This window comes from Thermobia domestica, chromosome 9 (genome assembly GCF_964235325.1).
Source record: "Thermobia domestica chromosome 9, izTheDome1.hap1.1, whole genome shotgun sequence".
In the NCBI taxonomy this organism is placed as follows: Eukaryota; Metazoa; Arthropoda; class Insecta; order Zygentoma; family Lepismatidae; genus Thermobia; species Thermobia domestica.
In genome coordinates this window covers 56178205-56197341 of record NC_137462.1, presented here as the reverse complement: position 1 = coordinate 56197341, position 19137 = coordinate 56178205, and the positions used below count along the sequence as shown (strand labels likewise).

At 36.3% G+C, this 19137-nt stretch overlaps 1 protein-coding gene across 9 annotated transcripts in view; it reads right to left on the bottom strand.

Annotated features, from left to right (window-relative positions):
* LOC145694669 (uncharacterized) overlaps window positions 1-19137 on the bottom strand; it is a 508204-nt gene that overhangs the window by 273939 nt on the left and 215128 nt on the right. For all 9 annotated transcript variants that reach the window (XM_081771152.1, XM_081771151.1, XM_081771150.1 and 6 more), the window contains exon 2: window positions 13405-13532. In XM_081771152.1, coding sequence (XP_081627278.1) covers window positions 13405-13524 — 120 coding nt within the window. In that variant the 5' untranslated portion in view covers window positions 13525-13532. The remainder of the gene's footprint in view (window positions 1-13404; window positions 13533-19137) is intronic.

Below are 19137 nucleotides of genomic sequence, written 5' to 3'. Positions count from 1 at the left end.
TTTTTGGCCACAATGAAACTGACATTGTCTATTTGATTTACAACTCGCGAAAACGGCTGAACCGCTTATTATCTTTGGAACTTATTTAGTATCTACGTCAAGCTTGGTTTCAACCACGCCACTTCGATTGAAGGGCGTGCCCTAATGGAGATATATTTGTTTTTAATATATGCCAAAAAGCAGAGTATCTTACGCTTTTACCATTACACTTTCATTGAAATGCGTATCCTAAGGGGCAAGTGAGTTCAAATACTTTCAATACAACAGTACTTTCCATGTGAAGAACAGGCATTTATTTGTTAGTATATTATTAAAATTAAAAAGACGTTGTCGGCTACATTATAATAGTAAAATGTGTAAACTAAAGTCCATTCTAAACAAGAAGCAAATTGACAGCTCAAAAACACGTGCAAGTTTGTTTTGAAGAAAGGAGTCTACGTCACACAGTTATTGCGGTCACTCGGCGAGGGTCAAATCATAAACGCCCTTTTACCAACAGTGGGTGGAGGGTTTCCTTGGCAACAGACCTTAACATTCCAATGTTGCCGCTAGTAAACACGTGTTTTCAGAAAGAAAGAAGATATTTTTAGTGTTTCGTTTCCTTGTGTGTGGGAGTGATTTCTAGATTATTCTTGTGCATTCGAGTTTTATCTTTGTGTACAATTCTGTAAATATATTTGTATATGTGAGATATTTTGTTGTATATATCGTGTGGTGTTGTGTGTTTGTGTATATATATTTATATTTGTGTATATAACGAATATATAGGCTATTTTATATAATGTCCAGTGAAATGGAGGACATTCTCCCTGCAAAACGGCCGAGAACACATTCTTCTGAAAGAAAGAACGTTTTAGGGAAAGGTATTCCTATTAAAGGACAATCAAGGGAAATTATTTGCTCGGTTCGGGACTATTTCGAACAGGAAAGGGACAATGGAGGACCGATTATCCCTGTAAATAAGGTGCTTGACAGGACTGCCGCTGCTGTAAAAGTAAATAAATGTATCATCGTGAAAATTGGCAAGGAGAAGTTCGAAAATAAAGAAAATCAATCCGGGTCTTCAAAATTAGAAACTCCAGGCAAGAAGAGAAAAGTAAGTAAACGTGTGAAGAATTTGGATACTTTCCAAAAAGACGCTATACGGCGACATATTTATTCTTATTATCAAAAGAAGGAGCACCCCTCTCTCCTGGAATTACACGCGTCACTCCAAGAAGCCGAACTTTTTCAAGGAAGCAAAACATCCTTGTATAGTATTATTAAAAAGTTGGGGTCTTCGTATAAGAAAATAAATGGAAGGAGACTTTTAATGGAGAAGCCGGACGTTTCTGCGTGGCGATGTAGATTTCTTCGGGAAATATTAAAACATAATTTTGATAATATAGTGTGGCTTGATGAAACCTGGGTGAACGTGAACCACAGCGTTAGTAAAGGATGGACCGACGACACGCTTCAGAGCACAATGGGATTGCCGTTAGGTAGAGGGGGAAGGATTATACTTCTTCATGCCGGTACGTCTTCTGGGTTCCTCCCAAACTGTTCCCTTCTCTTCACACCCAAGAAAACAGGAGATTATCATGAGGAAATGAACCAAACGAAATTTCTTCAGTGGTTTCAGGAATCTCTTCTCCCCGAACTGCACACGCCATCCATTATTGTTATGGATAACGCAAAATACCACTCAGTTACTGCTGACAAAGCTCCTACTATGGCTACTAGAAAAGAGGACATTGTTCGTTGGTTAATTCAACGCAACGTGGAGGTTCGAGATGATTTGAGAAAAGCAGAATTAATGCAACTCGTGCAAAGATACAAACCCCAATTCATTGACAAAATCGCTACTCAACATGGACATAAAGTAGTGAGACTTCCCCCTTACCATTGTCACTTCAATGCCATAGAACTTATTTGGGCACAAATTAAAGGGTACGTTGGCCGTAAAAATAAAAGTTTCACCATGTCGTCTGTTGTAAAATTAACAGAAGAAGCCATAGCCTCAATTACTGCAGAAAACTGGAGATGCAGTTAACCATACGTATAAAGTTATTCAAGATGCATGGAAAAATGAAGGTGTGCTTGAAGAAAGTGTAGAACAATTAATAATAAGTGTTGGTGGTTCCAGTGATTCATCTGGTGAAGAGGAGCTTAGTAGCAGTGACATCAGTAATAATGATGATGATGACTTGAGTGGAGTCTATCCACTGGAATAAATTACATTTCAGGTATGTCTGATTCTAAATTATGCTTGCGTTTACCTTTCTAGGCCTATACTGAAATAAAATGAAAATAGTAGTTCTTTCAGAAAATGTGTTCCGGGGGGAGGACACAAGTAGTATTCTGGGGGGCACTGCTGGTACTATTTTATTTATTATTATATGATAAGACGTATTATTTTGATCTCGTCCGGGGGCACTCTCAGAGCTCCGGGGGGGCAGTGCCACCCCAAAAACATGTTTGGAAGAAACCCTGAATGACAAAAGCAAACTTTTTTTTTTCTTTTGGACAGCACAATATATATATGTTCCAGTGATAAAAAATTGAAAAAGCAAAATCGTCGCGGGAAAGAAAAATTGTTTACTGATCTCATTGCAGAAATACTTGTTTCTTACGTTTAGTCAGTATAGTATCGTAGAACGGGGTGAAACAGATCACTAGCACACACCTACATTGAAAGAGTGCTGTCACCTATCGTTTCAAATTGAGTGTAGGAAATATATCATGAAAAGAAGGGTGATTAGACACGAGATCTGTGAGCATAGAAAGTTAGAGTATGATGCATGCAGATTGTGTGTATAGTGCAAATTTGCTTAATGGTAAAAACGTAATTATTGCAGAACCCTGTTTCCGTTATATTGGTGTGACTACAGTACGCAGTTATAGCTTTTAGCGTCTGCTAGAGAAACAACATAGAAAACTAAAAAACTAAAGATCATTTATTTGTAAATATTTGTTGACAAATTTCTAACAAATGCATATTTCTACCAGCCCCAAATTTCAGATGAATCCGGGCATTCAGAAGTGTTTTGTAAGTTCTTTTTATCCTCATGATTTGTTTATATTTTTTATTTATTTTTTCCTCATAAGCATTTAAAAGATGTTCTACTGTTAAAAAAAACACATTTAAAAAGAATACTTTCTTTACAATCACAAGCAAGATTTCATTTCTCTCTCTCTCTCTCTCTCTCTGTCACATAAACACACACATACACAGCCCTACCCCTTCCCAACATGCAAAAACTGGGACGACAAACATATCTTTTCATCCATCCAAACAAATCAATATTTAGAGATTTCCTTTTTCGTTGACTCACAAGACAGTTCTAGCCCGAGAGCTAACCGGGATGCGCACGAAGTGGCAACAGCGTACCACGTGCTTCTCCAAACGTCAATTTGTTTCTAGTTTAGAATGGACTATAATTGAAGTAAGGTTTTGAACCTGCCTTGGACTGCTTTTGTCATCTCAATTTATTAAATTACGTCTCCTAAGAATATTTCACAAGCTTCTCACGCTAGCAAGGTGAAACTTGGTATATGACCTCCTTATTTAGAGCAAGTGAACGCATGCCCCAACGTTTTTGCAAATTCCGTTTTTAAGGGCAAGTACAATTTTCATTTTGTTCTCATTATATATAAAGATATCGAGGATGTATGCCTCACCATCAAAACGGAAAATACCTTTCAAATGAATCTTTGAATATAGTTAGTACTTGGCTTGAGCCTGGCTTTTATCATGTTATTTTGTAGTAAAATGCGTATTCTAAAAAGAAGAGAGGCTTCAAAATTAATGCCAAAAATAGAAATGAAATGAAATCTTTCAGTTTAAAGTTCCACGATTATGTTCTTTAGAATAAAAGACAAGTGAATGATGATGAACGAGTTGGTAGAATGAGAATGTCTGAGGAAACGAGACTACCCGAGAAAACAAAGCGACACAATGTTGTCCACCACAAACTTACTTGCCCGAGAATCGAGCCACGGACATCACGCGCCAGAGGTAAGCGCTCTACCACAGAGCCATCGTGCCCCTCTAATGTCAAAAATAAAATATAGGAGCTCCTCAAGTTAGCGAAACTGAACTAAGCTTATCATTAAAAATAAGTGAATGCTTACTCCTACCTTTCTCCAAATTCTGCGTTTAACGAGGAAAGGGTTGCTTCACATTCAAACTGATGATGTATCTATTTTCGGCTGAACCACTTAAACCCAACTTTTGAACATAGTACTATTCTCGAATCGGCTATTTAACATTCACTTTTATTAGTGTTCTGAGATCAAGATGTACGCGAAAAAATATGGTGTCTCACTAACCCCATAAGTTTGACAAATGAAACTCACTACATAAACTCGATAATAAAAATAAGTTGACACATGTCCCAGTGTTAAGATCGAGAAACATGGAAGAAACATTTGGAATGGGAGGAGTGGAAATCTGATGAAGACACAGTTATTGTGTTGAAACTGTGGTGCGATTTTTTTTAATTCATATTATCACATAGCTTTCCTCAGTGTGTTATTGTGTTTAAAAAACATTTAAAGGCCCAAACCAAGAAAAAAAACTCATTAGTCCCAGGATCTGCTACTGGCAGAATATTTAATAATAATAATAATAATAATAATAATAATAATAATAATAATAATAATAATAATAATAATAAAATAGTAGAGTAAGAGAACAGTTTAAAATGAATTTTTGAACATAGTTAACACTTGAGTCAACTAGAGCTTTTATCATTTCACTTCGATCAAAATATATATGGTAAGTAAAAGGGTTTAAATATACCTTTCATTTTTTTCCGTAAAAAATTTTCTTTTGTTACGAAGAAAGGGCCTAGTAAAATATATATGACAAAAAATTGTCCAAAGTTCTTTTACACACAAAAAATTAAAGAAACTGCAGTTCACCTACAAGATATAGGACGTCCTACGCGGTGGAAGCATACAGATGTTTTCCAACCTTTGCCAACAGCTCCTGATTTTTAGCCAGACGTCTCCGATGTAAGAAAATGTCGCCCAATCCAACATTTCAAAAAGTACTTTCCTGATACATATATATATATATATATATATATATATATATACAGTGAACGGACACCTCTATAAAGTGGACACCTCCCATAACGGACATATTTTGTAATCCCCAAACACTGTAATAGGAAAAAACATATTGGCAAACCTCTCTAAAACGGACACTCTCTAGTACGGACACGGACAGTCTTTCTTGCCTTTTATAGGTATTATTTACCTCCGTATTACGGACACTTTCTCTAGAAACAAGTTGTAAAGTGCAATAAAAATACACTTTTAGTAAACCATATGTATGTCACCAAGGAAGAAAGTGTGGGTGTGACAACATTTTCCCTCCTCACCTGTCTGTTCAGCAACCCAGAGAAAGGGTCTCTGTTTCACAACACCTTTATATCCTTTGCTTGCATTCCACTCCCACCCAACCCGCTTCAGAAACAAAAGTGATTGACAGTTGCCCACTGTTTGGAATGACACATCATTCTACTGTCCCGCTGGGTGGAATCTCTAACCAAAAGAAGACAAGTTTGGTATTTTTGACCACGGGTACGCATGTTGTCTTTAAAAAAGTCATTACTGAACTGCAATTAACTCACGAATTAAAGCAACACATCGAAAACGTAGTAAGTAGCGATATCTGTAAAGTGCAGAGAACTATAACATCTTATTCTATGTTGTGCCTCGAATTGGATGGCGCAAGATAATGAAGGTACAAAAATATTTTTTTTCTAATTGCATATTACCTTGTTTACTAATTTACGTAAGAAAATATTGAAACCTCTCTAAGGCGGACACCTCTCTATAGCGGACAATTTTTGATTCCCCACGGCTGTCCGCTTTAGAGAGGTTTCACTGTATATATATATATATATATATATATATATATATATATATATATATATATATATATATATATATATATATATAAACGGACTAACACAGTATATCATGTTAAGACTGGTAAGATCTTAAACGCTACGCCTGACGAGATCAAAAAATTATTTGGAGTTATAGTTATGATGTATTTGAAATATCCTGGGCAGTGAATGTACTGGGCTAGAGGAACAAGGATTTGAGCAATTGGAGACTGCATGTCACGCAACAGATTCACACTTTTGAGAAATAATGTGAAAGTTGTAGATGATTTAGCTATTCCGGAGATCCAAAAAGAACATGACACTTACTGGAAAGTTAGATCTAGTACGAGAAGGGTGTCTGTCAAATGCTGGAACTAAAACAGTTTCAATAGATGAGCAAATAGTTTCATTCTGGGTTCATGTCAAGATGATTCAGTACATAGGGGGTTAACCAAACTCCTATCTGAAGGGATTTGTTGCATGTTTGCTCGAGGGACTCCTGTTAAACTTTTTCTTCTACAAAGACAAAGGGGACACCATTTTAGAAAGATAACCCTGAAATGAAGAATCTCACCATGGGTGAAAAAGATGTTATGAAACTAACTTCATCTCCTCCGGAAGGTGTACAATACAGATGAATCGATTTTTTACGTCCATTACACGCCTTGATTTAATTCATTCGGAAGCAAAGATGCAGGGAATTGGTACCATAAGAAAAGGAAATATATCCCCTAGCTGTACGTTTGAAACGTGACAGGGAATTGCAGTCATTAGGTAAAGGATCAATTGATCAGATGGTTAGAAATGATGGACAAATATGTATAACAAAATGGTTTGATAATAACCCTGTGTTCTTGGCATCTTCCGTAGATGGTTCCTTACCATTAGATGAGTGTAAGAGATGGTGTAAGAAAGGGAAAAAGTATGTGACTGTCCAGAGGCCAAAAATTGTAAAAAGTTACAATTCTGAAATGGGAGGTGTTGATCTTTTGGACAGAGTTATCTCATACTACAGAATTTAAACAAGAACGAGGAAATGGACAGTCAAAGTTATTACGCATCTCTATGACTCTGCCACTGCAGCCAGCTGGTTAGAAATGAGGCGAGATGAAACAGTAAGAGGCACATCTAGAAAAATACAGATTCCAGTTTCTCGCCTTTTAAATGTCTCTCGCAGAATCCCTCCTCCACGGTACAATAAGGGAAGGGGGGCGGTGGCTCAGTGGTAGAGCGTTCACCTCCGGTGCTTGGGGTTCCTGGTTCGATCCCAGCTCGCACCGTATGGACTTTGTGGTGGACAAACACCGTGCTCGTGGATTTTCTCGGGGTTCTCCCGTTTCCTCCGTTTCTTTATTCCACCATTTCATTCATTTCTCATCATCACCGTCTCCTTTAGCCTAACCGGCATAATCGTGGGACGTAAAACTAAAGATTTCATTTCATTTTTTACCACGGTACAATGAAAATGAAGGACTATGGAGAGACAGAGAATGAAACCGATGAAGAAAGTGAAATGACAAGAAATCTACGTAAACGACAAGCAACAAGCCTTTATCCCTCAGCTGAGTTCAAGAAGAAAGGTTCTCTTCATATGCCAGAAATTATGGAAAGCGAAGCACATAGATGTCGACTTCCTGGATGTAAGAGCAATAAAGCCAGAGTTCTATGCAAGGTATATAACTTTCACTTGTGCCTGATAGCTACTAGGAATTGTTTCAAGGCGTACCACAGCACAGTGTAATTATTAAGAATAATATTTGTAAATGTAGACGAAAAGATTAAATTTCATCGATATAACAAAATTTGTTCATTATACACATTTTAAATGTATATCTATAATTATGTATGTATATTTATAATTTACAGCCTTTTGTTAATCCTTGTAATAATATATTTTGTTTACAATTGTAAAAGAATAGTAAAATAGTTGGAATAAACTTTGACGCATTCTGAATAAACTTTGAAAAATACTCTCACAAAACATGAGCTCGAGGCTCAATGTTATTTCTACAGGGAACATTCAATTACAACACTAACAAAAATCTGAGTTGATATTTTTTTCTTGAACTGACTTTTACATCCGATCTTCATCTAAGGAATGCATTTTTGATGACAAAATCCATTTTGGTCTTCTCTTGGGTCTCAGAAGGCTACAGAAAGTTGAAAAGCTCTCAACTTGCAATTCGCAAAGCAAGAAGGTACGGGTGGGAGAATATAGTCATTTGTTTCAAAGTTAAATTTTTCCATTTAGCTAGATCGAGATCCACATCAAACAGCAAGTTATTTATTATTTTATATTTTATTTGCTTCATTACATTTATAAAATTGTGTTTGCTCAGTAGGTCCCTCTTTTGTTTCAAATAACCTCGGCGCTGAAAGGGAAGTTAAACGCCAATCCGGGAAATTAACAGATTCACGTTTGAAGCAGTTTCTGTGATGATTTTTTTTTTTTTTTTCTAAAAGTATAAACATTCAGAACTTAAAATCAAATGCATATTTCGGTATGAAATCGGATCAAAGTCTAGATATTGTCGGTATTACATCATTATACTACTTGTAAAACTAAGGCAGAATGTGAAAAACTAGTAATCAAAATAACTAGTCGGGATTTAAGCAAAACACCTCTTGTTAATGAAATGAAATCAATTGTTTCCTTAAATATTTTTTCCAAGGTGAAGATTAAAATAATGACCTGTCTACTGTCGTGATCCGAGATGTGTTTTTGATTCTGCTTAGTTTGATCGATTGCTTGGAGTTTAGTGTACATTTTCAACACCGAAGTTATATGAAATGTTTCCTACAGTTGTTGAATTCGAACCATCTAATGTGTTAAAATTTCAAAGCTGTCCCACCGCGAATGGAATCCGGAACCCCGTGACTAAAGACGCCCGCCCAAGTCACTACACAACGCTTGAATAAGCTTATTATTACTTTAGCATCTCATGATTATGCTCGAAGCTAAGGGAAGCGGTGACGATGATGAAAGAAATTGTGGGAATAAGAAAGTGGGGGAAAACAAGAGAACTCATAGAAAAACATCGCACACGGGTTTGCCCACTACAAAATATTAATAGTAATCAGAAATGTATAATATTTTTGTATTTCCTTATAAAGCTTTAGGAATACAAGTGTGTCTGCTACATACCATTTGGACATGTTATTTATTCTTTCGTTTAGCAAGACAAAATACACAAACACACACAGAAGTTCAAAAACTCATTTCAAACGTTTAACTGTTTTCTAGTGATGACGTAAGAAGTAACGTTGATTTCATTCTTATTCATCTAGATTTACCGAAGCGAAATGTTGGACAAATCTGCCGTGAAATCAACAGACAGCATTTATTATATAAAAGCAGCAGAAAATGCCTAAACTGAACAGTTAACTTTTGGGAATCAAACTATTACGTAAAATCAGCGATTATCAGCGTTTAACTGCTATTATTAGCAGTATTTTTAAAAATATTGATATGAACTTGAGCGTTTGAACACACATCGGTATTCTGTATATGCCACTGATATATATGTATTTGCTTGACATTTCACTTACACGGGATGTTCAGTTGGTTGGTTAGAAATTTAACGTTCTTCTCAGTACTGACGTTACATGAAAGTGGGCCAATAACTTAACGCAGAATCCAAGTCAGATGAGCTAACAACAGGAATCTAACCAGGTTGTATGCTAACCATATAGCCGCAAGGCAGCTGTTTGATCATAAATTAGTATATGCCAATACACCAAGTGTATTAAGTGTATAGGGTAGCACAAATCCTGCTGACACCTACATGCAACCCAACATGCGTGGTCACATAAAACTTATTTGCATAAAACCATTTGATACTAGCATCTTTGTAGTAACTTGACTTGAACGTTAGGTGCTTATCAACCCGATTTTTTTTTTAATATTATTATTCAGAAATGAAAGAAAGAATAATATTATAATATATTTTTATAATTTTTTAGAGAGACAACATACTACCTAGTAAACCAGCGAATGTCTCTGAGATGGTCTTAGTTCTTACTTAATATGCCAGCTAAGCCAATAAAATCATAATTGAATTGATTATTCTTTCAGAATGGGGAACGTATCAACAACAGAAAATACTCCACCAAGTGATATTTTCTAAGTACCAAAATTTTGGAAGACGAATAAAAATACTGAACTCAAAGCTGGCAGCCCAAGACAGAGAAATATTGCCCTGTCATCTCTCCGTCCATCATTAGGCTTGTTCGATTGTCAGTTGCTCTCTTAATAACTTGTGAGATTTGTTGCATATTGATCAGAATATTGCAAAGTCTCCATACTTTATTGGAAAATTCGAAATGAGCTGAGACAGACAATTTCGAGACAAGACGGTGTTTTTTGCAGACAAGACATCTTAAGGGTCTATCCGGTTTGCCATAAGAACCAGACTGTATGAAGTGATTAGGTCGAAAGTCAGGCTGCGTGCTAAATCGAATTTGGAGATTTAAAATCCAGACGTGAGATATTTCAACCACGTAACCTCTGTGTGGGTGCCCTGGGTAATTCGCAGATACATATACTTTATTATTATTATTGATTTTACCCAAACAATTTGACTTTTGACAATGTTCTATCCATATTTATCTTACGTGTTATACATCATTTTTAAACTCTTCATTATGTCTTTACAATAAGCTTTCAATTAGCCATCTTCTTATTATAGTTCTTGAGATACGTGGACGACTTTATTTATTTTTTATTTATTTATTTATTTATAGTGATTTCCCATTGACGTTTATGTTCATGTTTCGTGAGTTTTTGACTATATTCCATCCATGTTGGAACAATTCTCTGTTGGAATATAGGATCTACATAATCTCTTCTATATTAAAGCTGATGAGATAAATGGATAAATTATTTGTTTTTCATTGATTTTCCATTGAAATTAATGTTTCGTTTTCTTTACTACTACTATGTTCCATTCATTTTAATTTGCTTTTAGAATATAGAATCTACATACTCTCTTCTAAATTTTAGCTGAATTTCAGCAACTCCCCAAAGTCTGTTCATTTCATTGCAACCGGATAGGCCCTTTTCTCTCTTCTTGCGCATTTCCCTAGACATGGCAATTATTTTGTAATTTGTATTTAGCAAACTCCTTTCGGCATGCTTCTTTATAATAAGCTAATTCCAAATTATTTCACACGGTACTAAATACAGTTTCTGGACTAAGATATCTAATATTGCCCCATTACTCGTATTAAAGAATATGTGGAGTTTCAGTTGAGAAATACTTAACAAAATGACCTTCGGTTTACCAAGAAACAGAGTGTGATGTACAGTAGTTATTTCGGTAGGACATTATAATCAATCTAAAATTAGTTGCCTTTTGTAGAAATTATTAAGGAGCTCTTGTTTCCGCGGCGATGATCATTCAAGATCCTTATATCGTATGATCAATTTCAAATAATCAGAATATAATTGAAAAGAAATCTATATTACAGATAAGATACACTTATTTATACACAAAGGCATTAGTTATTAATATGCAACTATGTTGGCTTGTATAAAAATATTTTACGCTTCCAACCAAAGGCTTTTACAATGACTACAAATGCACATCAATGAAGAAGCGGATTTATCATGGAAGAAATTTTGTCTTATTCTTTTTGACTTAACAAATGAAATACAACCGTCAATTTGTTTGCCGATGTCATATTTAGAGAATTATGGATGAAACATTTTGCGTGCACTGGGGTTGAAATAGGTATGTAAAATACAAAATGGCATTAATTCAAAAGATCATAGTCATCTACATAGTTTAGAAACTCAAAACACATCACTGAAGCAGAAGGAGGATTTACTGCAAATAGTTTGTTTCGTCAAGAATACAACAGCCTACGTGGCGGAGCTTCGTTCATCGTGATAGCCCCTAGCACCAGAGAAATGGTGGAAAGTGATTTAGACAAGTTCAAAGAATACTGACATAAAACATCAACCATTATGAATCCTCCAGAGTAATTATTTTAATCTTAAAATATGATGTTACCAGCAAGTCTAAAAGCGTTAACGTAGAATTGCTATGTTTCACTTGTTGGCAAATGCTGACAGCAATTTTGTCCAAACGATGCTTTTCATAACAACCAATGTGTTTCTTGGTGTGTATGATGTCACTGTAGCACTACGTCAATGATATATACAGGGTGTCCCAAAAGTAATGGCGAAAAATGAAACTCACAGATTCCTGGCACCAAAATTAAAAAAAAAAAAAAAAAATATGACATATAGTCTGAAAGTGGACAGGGGCGGAGCTAGACAGCTTCGAATGTGGGGGGAAAGGAACTTGCCAATTTACAAAACCCCATTGAAGATGCGTGTGAACAGTTACGCAACACACTGGAAATGATGGAATGCATTCGAAACTGACGATTAGCACGTTGCAGAGAGGTGAGAGGACAGTACTTTAAATATCTTCTGTAGGTACGTTTATTGTTAACACGTTGATTAACAATTGATAGTGCTATTCTGTGTAAGATACTATGTACAAATACAGTAGGTCATTGTGGGTTTTGCCTGTTATTTCAGTACATAACACAACTAGTTACATTTCTTATTTCTACCCTCTCTCTGCAAGTTTCTATCTGGTATACCACTTTAGATTGCCCCCTGAGATTATGCAATCATGATAAGTGATATTAACTTCGACCCCAATTGCACATGTGCGTGCAATCGTGCCATGGATAACAACTTTCTTCTGTATGGTTTCCATCTTTACTGCACCGCTTCATTACCCCTGCCGTACAGATATTCCGTGAATCCCTTAATGACGTATGGAGAATCTCCAGCGCAGTTATGTAACATGTGTTTAACATGTTAAGCCGATATGACTTTTTTCCTGAACCCCTTTTCAAGCTCGTATCATTATTCCGCTGGCAAGTGTGAAGTTTTTCTCCCCATAATTCGAAGCTGTCTTGCTCCGTCCCTGTCCATTTCCGGACTGTATGTCACATAAACATTTTTTTCTTATTTTGGTGCCAGGAATCTCTTGTTTCATTTTTCGCCATTACTTTTGGGACACCCTGTACATATTTCTTGCTTTATTTATTATTCCATAACTTCAGTTAAGAGTGTTCCTAGGGTGGATTCGACTTCCTATCTTAATTTTATCAGCTTCATCTTCCGATATATTTTACCACTGGACTACTTTTTCGCTTGCTATTAGAGCTCATAGTTTTCGTGTTTATGGAAAATGGCATTGTTCTTATTCCAATGCATCATACCAATATCTCGGGCCAAGACCGGTGGCGTGGTCCTGTAATCTAGCTCTTGAAGGCAGAATAAAATGGTGGGGAACGGCATAGGTTGTGAGGTATGATCGTGCATGATAATCAACACACCTATCAACTGCATCGAACTCAAGGCCCGATCATAGCTTTACAGACATGTTTTATCGTCAACTATTTTATAATATCTAATAATCTAACGGAAAAATTTATTAACTTCTCAGACGAAACCACACGAACAAGAGGAATATAATTTATAAAATAAAACTCCTACCTCATATTGTAAAGTTCTGGTCAGCTTTAAATAAATTAACTGCGCCATTCCTTCCTTTCCAAAGATATCTATGCATTCCATACGGCGGCCAGAACACAGGCGACACGTTTTCCAATCCATTGTGTACTCTGTAAGTGAAAATAAAAATTTAAGCAAATAACAATTTGTTAGTTTCCATCTCATCTATTTTTACATAAAACTATTCAATAAACAACATATTATTGTGCCACTGGCTGTATGTGATTGCACTAAAATAACTTCTCGGAAATACCTAATTTAATTTCTGGTTTTAGGTCTCTATGGTCTACGATCACAAATGGATATAATAAACATAGAATAAATGAAAGAAATCCAATATAAAATAGAAAAGCGTCTTCAGTTTTCTAGTTCAGATGCAACTGACCAATAAGGAAATTTCTCAATGCTTTTTAAACAAGACAAATGACTCTCTAATATCTTTCTTGTTTCCCCTTTGAAAATGATCTGAAATTAATTTTCTGCTCCTATAAGTAATACGCACTTCCTTTAACTTACCTAAAACAAGTAGAGTGAGTTTGGGAAATTAGTCTCTGGTTAGTTTCGTAACATTGCAAAATATAAACTCATATTTTATCTCCGTTATTTCAGAATTCCTCACTCACACAAAGTGCTGTTGTAAACTTCATTTTAAACAGTTCAACGTTTCCCCGTAATTCTGAGGCACACAACGTTGATTTCACTTTTATATATAGTGAGAAACACGTTGTAGAAATTGCTCTCTCTTGTTTTCCCCGTTAGAAGAGTAAGTTGCAAAGACGCTACGCATATCCACTTACGTTCAATAAAGAGTTAACATACTAAGTTTCAACTAGGGATGTATCGATATCCCTTTTTCACCGATACCCAATACTGATACCGATACTTTTGGACACATTTCTTATATATTATCAGGAAATTTCAGAATAATAAAATGATCAACATTGTAATAGGGTATATTAGATATAAGGCCAAAATTTGACATACAAAGACAAAAAACAGAATTTCAAATTACATAGGTTCCACACAAAAAATATATTTCTTCTAAATTTAATCCAGCTCACATAAAATGTACTAAAAAGCAACAAATACTTATATATTGTAAACTTAATTCTAAGAGTCAGTGATTGATATTTAGAGTGACAATGTGCTTTGACAGTTACATTGCATTTACTAGTCTCTATTACGTAATACAGTGGCGGCGATTCGATGTTAAAAGTGGGAGGGGGGAGCAAGACATGATTTGAATATTTGTATATCAATGTTAGTTTTCCTGATTGTTTCCAACACTTTGTTTGACGAAAGGTTGTATAATTAATAGGAGAGTATTTTTTCAGTTAATATACCGTATATCATATTTCATACTTTATTCAGAAAATTGACAAGAGCAACGCAAGTAGGTACTAGGGTCTGGTGCTGATTGCCACGGGTGCTGACTGCCACAACCAATTACTGGTGCTGATTGCCACGACTGGCGCTGATTGCAAATATCAAGGTGTTGACTGCCACGACGGTGTGCTGACTGCCACGAGCCTGGGAGAAACTGTATTTGGAAAGATCCGGATTAATCCCTCGTACTAAATTTACTAATAATCATGAATTTAGGATGAGGGATTAATTTAGTAATCATCACAGCAAATCTATGTGGCATCCTGTAAGTTACAAATTTGCTTACTAAGTGGACGACATAAGCTTGGATGTTTATAAAGGGATTGTCTTTTCTGTTTTTGGCGTAAAGCAAGACAATTCCACGTTTAAAGAACTAGATTTTCCAGAAGATTATCTTCGCTTCGAAGACGGAACTTCCTTTCTGCAGTGCGATAGATTGGAACAAGGTAAACGAATTTTATGTTTTGGATATGATGGTCTGAAGCCAGCGCTGACAAAGGAAGTTCAGGAGAAAGCACTCGCTTGTAGAGAAACTATTACGCATGCCATTTGAAGGACCAATTCATGCAGATTTCAGGTAATAAAATTCCTGTACGGTTGAGAACTGTTCGAGATATTCAGCTTGGAAGTTCATATGAGAAAATGAGTGGATGCACATTTAAACGCGTTAAGTATTCTCTCCCATGGCGAAGCCTGATGGTTTGAACTTGCGACTGCTTGATCACTGGGGTTCATTCACAGACAAATTGTCCATTACAAGTTGCATGACGGATGGTAAAGACGTAATGGTTGGGAAGATACTAAGAACTGTACACGATTTTTTTTTAACCATTCGATGTGTTTGGATTTCAACGAATCAAAGATTATGGCAGGAGATTTGTACATGGTATGAAACTTCTTCATCCGGACATTATGATGTACCAACGAAACAATTACATAAAGTTCGTGTCCACACGAATCAGTTCCGATCACCGCGATGAATTGGATTGTTTGATTGCGTTCCACAAGGCAGGTTACGAACAAATTATAGACCTATAGTTTTAGAATTACTTGTCGAATTTGCCTATTGGTTTGGTTCTGCGAACTGTTTCCTTGACGGATGCAACGCAATTGCTCATATAAAATGTTCATGATGCAAGGAAGTATTTTGCCTGCGTCATTTCTTCATAGAACAGAAGAACAACAGTGATCAATTTTCATCTCTAACCTATCATTATTGTGAACAATATAATGACAAATTGTATCTAACAACCCGTTAGTTATTGCAAAACAGTTTTCTCTGTTACTTCCGATAGCTTTCAATTCGTATGTCAATATTCATTGCTAATTATGTTGTACTTAACGCGTTTAAATGCACATATTCTCATTTTCTCATATAAACTTCCAAGTTGAATATCTCAACCATACAAGAATTTTATTAGATTGTTGTAATCAGCATGAATTGGGGCTTCAAATGGCATGCTTCGTTTCTCTGCAGACGAGTGCTTTCTCCCAAACTTCCCTTGTGAGGAACAGCCAGCAGTGTTTTTTTGATGGAACTTTCAAGAGCTGCTCAACACAATTTGCGCAGCTGTACACAGTTCATGCTGACATAGGGAGTTCAAGTGAGAACACATAAATCGTACCAATTTTGTACGCACCGCTCCCTAACAACAAAACTAAAAGTACATACAGAGACCTGTTTACGTTTGTTAGGAGTTGGTCTGAACAACACGATCCTAAGGTTCATCACGTTTCTTTCATGCTTCTTGGCGTCCGGTAATGTTACGTCTAGCAACTTTCTCTCAGGCTAGTGGCAGTCAGCACACCATCGTGGCAATCAGCACCTTGATATTGGTAATCAGCGCCAGTCGTGGCAATCAGCACCCCACTGGCACTAGCCCTTTGTATTCTTAGAAGCTCTAAGAATATATTTAATTCCTTGCCCATAAACATCTTAAAATTATTTTTGGTGCCTTCCATTTCAACTCAGGCAAAAAAATATAAAATTGTACCATCACCATCTCAAATATTGTTGAAACTTTTTTTTATAGCAACTAGACATGTTTTTAAGAGACCCATATTTTTTGTTTTGTCGAAAAAAATTTTCCCGCCAAGTAATGGGCCATCAAAGACGGGGAGTACAATTTATGAATTGTAGAAGACATGGAAAATGGTCAACTTCGGAGCCTCACTATTCGGCTATAGAGACAGGAAGAGTTATAATTCTTGTTGTGGTATGTACATAGGGATATAAATAAACTATATTTTATTATAGTTTGGTTTGCGCATGTGTATCTTTTTGTACATAAATTAACAAATGAACGTCAATTTATCTGAAAAGTCGAAGTTTGCGAATTTTTTTCGAGCACTTCCGGTTCGAATTTTAAAATTCTGTTTTCGCGGTTGGTAAGAACTAGCTACCCGCTTTCCGAAAAAAAAAAAAAAAAATTGTATCGCTTCTGTGTGCAACTGTTTTGCCGCAAAAAATTCGAGAAATTGTAAAATTTTGAAAAATCGCCATTTTTGGGCGCCACTTTCTCGAAAACACCATCTTTTAAAATTCTGAAATTTTGTCAGATGGTCCAACTTTACATGAGTAATAAACACACCAAATACCATTCTCGACCAATGCCTCATGAATTAACTGCAGCCTTTTAAAGTTTGCGAAGTTTCGTTAACTTCGATGTCACAGTTAGCAACACTGGGAACAATAAAAGTGCAATGATTTGATGATGTTTGTGGTTCACATTCATTAAATGAAGAATAAAAGGTTTTCTTGCCTGTTTTTTTTTTATTATTATTTTGATCAAGAAGGCTCTTTGAGATAGTAAGATGAGCCTCCCCCTACTCCTCCGTTTTCTTAAACCGAAATAAACTGAGGTGGAAATTACGATTACGAAACGCACAAATTTCAAGTTCACTTACTTAAAATGGTATTCGGAAACAAAATTTCACCGATTTTTTTTATTATTATATATACATGGACCAATCACTTGCTAGGTTGGTGTCTTCTTCGCTAATAGCATGTAACCGAGAAGGTGCTCCAATAGGTGTTGGCTCATTCACAACTCGTCCAGGAGTGGTCTAGGGGGAAGAAACTTTTTTAATTTATATATAAATAAAACCAATCTCAGAGTTTGGAACTCGTCTCTAAGTAGCAGTATTACCCCCCACCTTCCAGAAGTCCGTCCTGGATCCGCCCCTGCGTAGCACATTGTCGATAGTCACAAATGCTGAAGGTCCATGTAGAATCATAAACAGCACTTCAACTTCACGTAATTCATGATTTATTCATATTTCTGCTACGCACCACTGGTTATCATACATATATGTATGTAACAAAAGTTCCTTTTTGCAGATTTCTTAAATCTACACTTTGAATTGCAGAAGTTCGATTTTGGGGGAAGCATGAAGTTAGTTCATGGTGACCCGTTGCTGCCATAAAAACTTTGCCATTTTCCGACAGCCAAAGATGACTTCGTTGAATACCAGTTACCGGTCGCATACTATCCCTTTTTTCCTTCCGGAAGTCGTCGAATTCAGTTCCAGGCAACAAAACGAGAGTAATACCCGGAGTTTGTACTTGCACTATACTCACGAATTCTTCTGCGGTTTTAGTGGGAGCGCGGTGGCTCAGTGGTAGAGCGTTCACCTTCGGTGCTTGGGGTCCCTGGTTCGATCCCAGCTCGCGCCGTGTGGGCTTTGTGATGGACAAACACCGTGCTCGTGGGTTTTCTCGGGGTTATCCCGTTTCCTCCCACTTTCTGCATTCCACCATTTTATGCATATCTCATAATAACCGTCTTCTTTAGCCTAACCGGCATAATCGTGGGACGTAAAATTTAAAGATTTAATTTCATTTTTTCTCTTCTGCGGTTTTAATACTGTGTATCTGTTTCTGCTTAAGGTTATGCCGCGTTGCCACATTTTTTACACCTCCCCACTCAATACCGTCTCAGACGCTTGCATGGCCGGTTTCACTGCAAAACCACTCCTTTATCGGACCTGTCTGCATCTCGAACATCTGAAAGCGATTTTTAAAGTGGGATACAGCACCATCAGAAATCACTGACACGGTTTGGGAAATTGTAGACACTTATTTTCACGTATTCAAACCTTTTCGTATAAAATATATTTTCGCTTTTCTTCGAGTATTTTTAGAATCTTATCTATGGCTATGAGTACATGAGCCGAATCGTGTGTTTTACCGTCGTTTGTTACAACAAAACTGTCAGTTGTTTCATATTCCGGTGATAACGCTGAATTTCACTTTGCAGAATAACAGTTCAGTTTTCAGCGAAGTCCACATGAAGTAAAATAGAAATTGTATCTTGAAATTTTATACGG